Here is an 8752-nt window from a genome sequence, read left to right on the forward strand (position 1 = left end):
TTGGCTTTGTGGCTCTTGACTGGATCACTGCAGGAGTAAGTCCTGTTTTTGTTTTGACAAGGGGGCCAAGACTAATCCTGGTACTGACCGTCATCGTTGGACCTGATATGGCAGAACTTGGGCCAAAGCTGAATTTGCTTTTTGATTTGACTCTGACTGTATGAGCTGTGTTTAAAGGGGCTTTGCCTGAAGTTTGAATTCCTGCATTTGCCTGCTTGTTGACATGGCCGGCTCCATTCAGGTGAGGTTTGAAGGACACAACATTGTATGTTCTGGTGAGCGAAGGGTTTCGATTATGTTTTGGCTGTGCTGGACGACTGTTGTTCTGCTGTGCCGTCAGTATATTGCCGTTTACATTTCCTTTGTTACTGACACCAAATGCTTTCTTTTCAAGGCCTCGACTGGCCTGAGCTGTCACGCTTTGACCTTTTGTGATATTACGCTTGAATCCGTCAACTGGAGCTTTGTTTTCTTTTCCTGCAACAACCTGTGAAAGAAAAACTACGAATTAACAAAAAGGGAATCAACACTAGCCTGATTCCAAACAGCATCTCTGTCCAGCCAACAAACTGTTTCAGATTCCTTCGCTGACACTGAATTATTTAAAGATTTTGTTGTCAGATTTGTGAGTAACAGTTCGTGCATTCAAGCTGTACCTTTTGTGTAGATGTCACAGGCTTCTTACTCACAGAGTTTCCAATTAGGTTTGACCTAAAGAGTGAAACATCAGTTACTTAATTTATCAAAACAGAAAATGAGCTTCAACAATTTCCAAATGATGACCAGATATCCTTTTAGAGTTGATCATTAACTGATTTTATTTTTGTTAAAGTCTGTGGTAAGAATTTATTTTCTCCCTATGTTTATCATTCATCTGTTCATACAACACAAAAAATAATTACAATTATTTGGTTTTATTGACTCATGGTCAGTGCACATAAAATCCATGAACCCAATGGACCTCTTTTTGTTTTATTAAATGGAATGTGGATTTGTAAATAAGTATATGCAAATATAGGTCAATAGGTTTATGATATATCTACATAGATAGATGCAATGTTCACTGCTTAGATGTTTTATTTATTTTTATACTTTAAAAATATGAAAGATTTGAGACTTTGTGGGGGATTTAAATCCCAGAAAAAAATCAGTCTGATTTGTTATATGGATTACCATATATACACATAGGGGAGTGTTTCATTCTCACATTTTCTTGGGTGTTTGAAAAGAGGTTATCTGGGCTTTTTTTTTGAGATTTTGATTCTAATGCAAGAGAAAACAATGATAACTAAATAAAAACTCATGCACGAGGACAAAAACTATAATGAAATGTACTGACACTTGATAATATTTAATAACAAAATGAAAAGTGGAATGAGTTTGGAAGTGATCCAATCAGTCAAACAATGTTAGACATGTACAATTTCATCTGCCTCAACAAACAGGTTGGAGTGCCCATGCTCATGTTTCTCATCGGAAAAAAAAAGCCAACGCCTGCAAGTAAGAGAGAGCATACTTACAGACACGTTTTGCATTTTATGTCAAGGACAATAAGACTCGTTTTAAACCGTGTGTGCAACTCTCACCAGTAAAAACACGAGAAACTTTTTATGCTTTATATTTTATTCACCAGATTCAACTTTAGACTTAGTCTACTTTAATCTTATATTTAGACAACTAAAACTTAAATAATTTATGGCTAAAACTAAATGACGTTTTACTCAAAACACCTTGACTAAAACGTAATCAAATTAGCTCTCAAAATCAACACTGCATCCAAGAGGCCTCTTCAGTTCTAAACCTGGCACAGTCCCAGATAATAAATTCCTGGTGATGGGCTGTCTCCTTTCAACACCCAGCAACATTTCATAAAACATTTTTTTCCACATGCAGTTTTATTCTTACCTTGCTTCAGGTAGCTTCAGCTTTCCTTTTGCTGCCAGATATTCCATTAGCTTCTGCTTACGGATCTCTGTGACAGAAAACATACAGGAATTAAGCACCATCAAATAAAGATTTTTCACTATACTCACATGTAAACGCCAAACTTGAGATTCATGAAATGCCTGAACTGAAAATTCTAAAGGATTAGTACGAAGCAACATCATGTATTTGTTGTTTGTGTTGTTCTTGGTTTGGCTGTTCGCTATAGCAATATATACAATATATATACAAATACATGGGAATATTTTAGTTGAATGGGCAGGTGATTAAAAAAAAGTTTTGTACTTTGATGCTATTCTGGGTCAAATCAATGAAAATGGTGGTTTTGGGGACAGGTTGAAATTGTACATGTCATATATGTGTGTATATTTTAAGGGAGAGAGTTCAAGAGGGATCTTGAAATTATAATACGAAACATATGTGTTCCCACCACATTTGTGTAGGTTCAAGCAGAGGCTGACACCTGCTGGTCTTTGAAGGATCATGGGAAAATCTCCAAACAGTGTAGGAGCATAGTAGTACTTCACTTCACTGTGCAATACCTTTTGTGCAATACTTTTGTTAATAGTCAACGGTGCAATAGACCTCAATACTTGAAATGTGCAATTCACTTGTATTTTTATTCCTATTTATCCCCTTCGTATATCTTATTTATATATATGTGTGTGTGTGTTTAAATATATATATAATATTCTGTAACTGTAACTTCTGTCGGTGCTGTGCTTTTGGAAACCAAATTTCCCAGAGGAACCCACCCGAGGGATTAATAATGTTTTATCTTATCTCTCTTATCTTATCTAGTATAACTATATGCGGTTCACATACAGAACAGAGGTCATAGGTTTATAGAGATGTAAACACTCAGAACAAGCAGTTGGTCCTCAGTCCTCTTTATTTTCTCTAGGTGCTCTGGCTAAAAGACATTCATGTTAGGTTAATTGGTGATTCTAAATTTGCTGTGGATGTTAAAGTGCTTGAAAGTGTACAGATAAGTGGTGTATGAATGTAGAACTAAAGTGGACTTAGAACCTCTTTGAGTGGTCAGTAAGACTAGAAATGTGCTTTATTAATGTGAGTACATTACATGTGGCGCTCCCTGTCTTTGCTCCTGCAAGAACAAGTACCCACAATGCGTGAAAATTAAACAATAAAAATGTTCCAATCCACTTATTCTGAGCTAACTGAGAATAAAACAGAAATCAAAAGTGGGATTGTGGGTCATAATAAGATTATAAAGGTGCCTAAGATGCTATTTCAGTGAGTGAGGGAAATCATTGTGAGTCCCACACATGTACTTCTTCGACCACTGTTTTGAATACAGGAAAGATAGCAATAGCACGTTTTGTGCTTGTTACACATACAGAAGTGAGAACAGGGTGATTGTATGGTTATAAATTGGTTATATAATAAATTCCAACAGGTCCAGAGTTTCCTTGCCATTTTCACAGTCATGCATTAAATCATTTTGGCTGTTACACTATCCAGGCTCTCAAACTTTATTTAAGACTCAATCTTCTATTTATTAATGTCAGACCAGTTATGTATACATTGTAAAAGAATATATAGTTCGTAATTTGTTGTTGATACAATGAGGGAATTGACCGGGACAATGCTATGAAAGCATGAATATGAATTGTACGTGTTAAACAAAACAAACAAAGCAGACTCCTGCATGGACAGACCGCCATTAGGAAGGTCGGTTAAAATACTCAAAAGGCACCTCAGCTGCGGATAAAAGTCACTTTTTAGTGTTACCACCCACTTAACTCTATCCGTCTTCTTCCACCCTGAATTGCTAATACTAACTGTACTGTAAGTTAACGTTTCCTAACTCGCAGCCATAACGTCTTGTTAACCGTTTAAACTTTGCTAGCTTTCATGGAACTTAATAAACTCGCTAACCTTTTCTGGAAACCACTGGCTCGGATTCCCCTTCTTCCATTTCTAATAGAAATTGTTTTCGTCGTATAAGTTTATAGAAATCAGCTAAACAAACGTGTATCAAACACGTTAACGTCGCCCATAATAACTGCGCTCGCGCATCCGCTTTCGAAATTGCCGGGAGTTAACGCCTCCCTTCTCTGATTGGATGATTTGAAATTTCGGGGGAAAACAACACACTTGCGCAAAACTCCTGCGCTGATTAGAGCAGAAATCATCTGTGCAAATGAATGAAAGGCAGGCGCACCATTTCCTGGACATGATGTGTCAGCTGTGCTTTATTATATGACCAAACTTTGTATAAAAACTCTTCAAAATATCACCGTAGACGACATAAATAAGAAGGTACGATACAGCTCATTAAAGTGGAGACTGAAATGAGAGGTTTTTTTTTGGAAACATAGGTTTTATTTTAAATTACTTAGTGATCCAAATTTAAAAAATTAAAGGCAGGACAACATAATGGCGTCTGGGAAGACGTTGTATCCCTTATAAGTCAAAGTCATACATAATCAATTGTAGACAATTAGCAGTTAAGTCCAGGCACCAAACAAACAAAAACTAAGATACACTGATTTAGACAGACTAATTTGTTTGGTAAGAATGTTTGTTTGGTAAGAATGCTTTTAGTCCACTCTGCCACTTGGTGGCGACAATGTACCATTGAATTGTTTGCCCATCGCTAGTAAAATGAACAGGAAGAAGAAGGTAGGCTAAGATCATACATGATAAGATAAATTATTAAGGTAGACTACATAGGAAAAAGAAATCTCAGAACAGGAAAAAATGCTTAATTAAATACAGGATATATAGTAAAATTGAAGGAGCTCAGTAAGCAAAATATCAAAGCAAAAACTGAATAAAATACCATTAAATGGCTCTAGTAAGTAACTCCAGTAAGTTTAGCCAGATGACTCAATGAATTAGATTAAGAAAAATAAGAAAATAAAAGTAGTTTAATAAATTAAAATAAATGTCAGAAACCAAACAAATTTCTCACCGTAACAGAGTGAAACGTGTAGGAGACACTGCAATAAAGTGGCTTAATGTGCACACAATGTGTTGGATTGGGCAGAGTTTAAATAAACTCAGAACAGAAATCTTGCATTGTAAAGATTTATTGCACAAGGTATCTGTGCTTGGATCAGCAGAGTCTGATAGATAAAGTGATCTGCCTGTCCAATAAGTTGGGCAGAAAGTGATCAGGGTTATGATGGTTAATGTCTGTTTAGTTGCCAATCACAGAACCGGCTGTACTGATCAGTGTGTAGCCTGTCGGTGTCATCGGCTCTATTCTGACTCGGGGTTTATTACAGAACACCGCGTTGCACGGAGCTGAGGAACAGTGGTTGATTTCTGACTATTTTCACAAATAACATTTTGTGAGCTTTGCTGTATGTTGTGGTGAGAGATTGTTATTGTCTGTTATTTATCACTATTTGAGTGGATTACCAGATATTTAAAGAATATATCAGCCACAAATATAAATTGGGAATAAAAATTTTATTTCAGATTGTTAGATCATTTAAATACTTGTTTGTAAAAACAAACAACCAAACAAATAATTAACATCTTGCAATAGCATAAATAGATGAATAAATACATATATAAAAGCATCAACAGTATGTTAAATTATTGATTAATAACTACACACCAGATGCTCAGAGAGCACAATGATGCTACCTTGTGATGTAACTTTACATCATTAATCATTCCAATTTATGTACTTAGCACATACTTTAAGAAGGTCAAACTGGAGTGCAAATAGAGCTCCAAAATTCATCTTGGGAATCCTTAATGGGTTTTAACTCTGGCGCTGGATGTTGAAGCTTCTGTAGCGTGGGGCGGCCTCCTGACACACTTCCACCACCTGGTCGTCGTCCTGCGCTGTGCTGATGTACCAGTTGGGGCAGCGGACAGACATGAGAGAGCTGATGCTGAGCCCAGTGTCGCGTTTATAGAAGAGAAATCGCACCATGTCGCTTTCAGCGCTTATCCTTGTCAGACTGTTTTTATCCGTCACTTCCTGAGGAGAGCAAACATCCATGTCAGAGAGTTTCAGTCAACAAAATTAGGCCTGATATCAAATTAATTCATCTATATGTGTGCAGTGTCTTATAGATTATAACAAATGGTGTGCTTTTCATGTGAGATTCCTGAAAGAAGTTTACCTCCAGGTGGAGGGTTGGCTTGTCGTCATCCTCGTGACAAGACAGATAGAGGTTTGTGCCTTTGATGCCCAGAGCGACAGGCCTGGTCTCAGCGATGGGTGTAGGGTGCGCGTAGGTCGACATGTTCAGGTGCACTGTGGAGAGAGTGATGGATACAGGGTCATTTTAATAAATCATGGCAGCGTACGTAAGCAGGAAAATGTTAGAGGCACAATTGAATCAATTTAATAAATTCAAGTTACCTATCCTTTCTACTTTATGGCATTTTAGTTCTTTTCTACTTCATGTTTCTAACAACACGGATGATGTAAAACAGATGATTCTGCATCGAGAACGATTTTCAACTATTTTAAACTATTTAAACGTCTAAGTGTCACATGTAGTTACCTTTGCGGTCATCACTGCCTCCCTGCAGCATCACTGCATGGAGCTCCATGCTGCTTTGACCAGAACCAAGCTCCTCTTTTGGCTGTCAGTCACAGTGCACTCAATCTCATCCCTGCTGGTGAACTGAGGTGGTGCACCTGTCCTCTCGATCACACTATGCTCTGGGACAAAAACAGACATGCATGGTTGAATATGGTGTTAAACTAGATTTCTGTCTACTTGTGACTAGGATGGTAAAATGGAAAGATACATTATTTGTGTATTAATCTAAAGAGAATTCAAAATAGCTAAACCTAATTCATATTTTATAGAAGAGATAATGGCTCATTATGAGTTTTTCCAGTATTAAACTTGTGATTACCTTCCACAATGCTCTCCAGCATGATGGAAAGCAGGTTTTCATCCTGGAAGTCTGTGCTCAGCACTGGCTCTGAATTGCTGGTCTTTAACCTCTCCATGGCAATGATGAGGTTGACCACACTCTTCATTGTCACTGGATGATGGGAAACTTCCAAGTCCAGTCCCTTGGGCATCTTGAGGCTCCATTCCTCAGCCATGTAGCTCATTTTGAAGTCCATCTTTTACTGAGTTAAGATCTGCTAAAGCACAGAAAATAATTTGTATTATCCTCACAGCTGGATTTTCAGCAGAACTTCTACTCATCTTATACTTTCTTTATTTTGTTTCTGTTACTATTTACATTTTTATAGCATTTTTAAAAAATTGCTCTCTACTGTTACAAAGCAAGGATCTTCTTTGCTCAAGATGAACACTGTCAAAAAACCAAACGAACATTGTAAGTGAGCTTACCTGTTGAAATTTGTAGATCAGAAGCTGTTTCAATGTGCTGTGTTAACAGTTGTTCTGTCAGTGTTGTTCTGCCCGACTGTGCTGTCTGGCAGGGTTTTTAAATCCCCGCATCAGGGAACTTTGGTATTGCATACAACACATACGTCATTATGATGCAATAGTGGAGTTGTACAGGTTGTCGGCGGTGAAGCAACAGCTTGAAGCATCTGCACAGAAAAGTCATAAGTAAAGGATAAATAGACTGGCAATTATAAAGTACCTCTATATTCATTTTAGGTATTAAAAGCACTTTCACTCGATCACACAGCAGTACTCCATCAAACGTTCACCCAAATGCCTGTGTAGGTTTGATGAATATCCAGGACATGATAGTCTAAGTAAGTAAGTAAGCAACTAGCCTTGTTTAAGGTTTGTGAAGCACTTTCACCTCTCATCCCAGAGGCTTTCTCAGTTCTAAAAACCAACTGTTGAAGAGTCCCAGGTATTTAAACCCTAGTGGGGTTTTCCATGCATTTATTGAGTGGTGGTCCGAACACGCTTCGCTGCATTGCATTAGATGGATGAGAGGAGTAACAAGTCACTGCTCTGTGAGCATTAAGTGTCTCTTGATTTCGTCAGATTCATACATGAGCAGCCATCATTCCCAGATCATCAAAACAACTGCGCTTTAAGGTAAATGTTGTTGTGATTTGTGCTCTATAGATAACATTTAACGGAATTGATATGTCCATTGTTATATACTGACTATCTACTATTAAAATAGAGCAATGACCGACAGCACCATGACACAGGACTAAAAATTGCCTCATCTTTGAGAAATAACAAAAAATTCAAGAAAACAGGTGAAAACTCATCATATGAAATTTAAAAACTTTCTTCATACGTCTTTAAAAATTTTTAATGGGGTATTTTAATGTGATAAAAAAAATTCCAGTACACTTCCTAGGTGGAGTTGTGTAACAGTGCTTAAATAACTCTAGATTTCCTTGTTGGGACATGAGTGAGTGTGTCAGGCACGTTTATCACGCTCAGGCTAAAGTTTACATCAGTGTTTTGACGTCAAAAAGCAAAAGACAAAAAAAACCACTGTTTGCAACCATTTTTGCCTTTTTTTTTTTAACTTTCACTTTAACTCCAAAAAATAATAATAAAGAATTTTATTATCTCTGCCATTACTGAATAAAAAGACAGAAAACCCTCTGCTTTAATGTTCCCAGTTTAAGCTTCTATATCAGCCCTCACTGATAGATGAGGGCTTCCTGACAGTCACTGTTTTATATTTAACTAAAAAAGGAAAGATTTATCATAAATTTAAGCATATTACAAATGTCTCAAATGGCTTTTACAGATTTTGGATATTTCAGTACAGTTTTGAAAGGATGAAATATTTTAGATAAGGAAGACAGATTGTAAATCTAAAATAAGCTGCTGTGAATGGATCCAAATGTCACGAGCTGGGAAATGACTGGAGCCAAATTGGATCTGTCTAAATCTGTGAT

The 8752-nt window shown here is 37.0% G+C and overlaps 2 protein-coding genes across 2 annotated transcripts in view; both read right to left on the reverse strand.

Moving 5' to 3' along the window:
* ckap2l (cytoskeleton associated protein 2-like) overlaps window positions 1–4032 on the reverse strand; it is a gene marked incomplete in the record, with an annotated part of 9534 nt that extends 5502 nt beyond the window's left edge. The window contains 4 exon segments of the mRNA XM_042227229.1: window positions 1–487; window positions 657–711; window positions 1906–1972; window positions 3847–4032. Coding sequence (XP_042083163.1) covers window positions 1–487; window positions 657–711; window positions 1906–1972; window positions 3847–3886 — 649 coding nt within the window.
* A 257-nt stretch (window positions 4033–4289) lies between these two features.
* LOC106633554 (interleukin-1 beta) lies at window positions 4290–7342 on the reverse strand. The gene is given in 6 exon segments (XM_042227230.1): window positions 4290–5911; window positions 6057–6190; window positions 6444–6497; window positions 6500–6604; window positions 6805–7042; window positions 7254–7342. Coding segments are annotated over 5 exon segments (732 nt in total). The 5' UTR covers window positions 7022–7042; window positions 7254–7342; the 3' UTR covers window positions 4290–5689.
* Window positions 7343–8752: the final 1410 nt, after the last annotated feature.

This window comes from Haplochromis burtoni, unplaced genomic scaffold, assembly GCF_018398535.1.
Source record: "Haplochromis burtoni strain Fernald_Lab_line unplaced genomic scaffold, NCSU_Asbu1 Contig_250, whole genome shotgun sequence".
Taxonomy (NCBI): Eukaryota; Metazoa; Chordata; class Actinopteri; order Cichliformes; family Cichlidae; genus Haplochromis; species Haplochromis burtoni.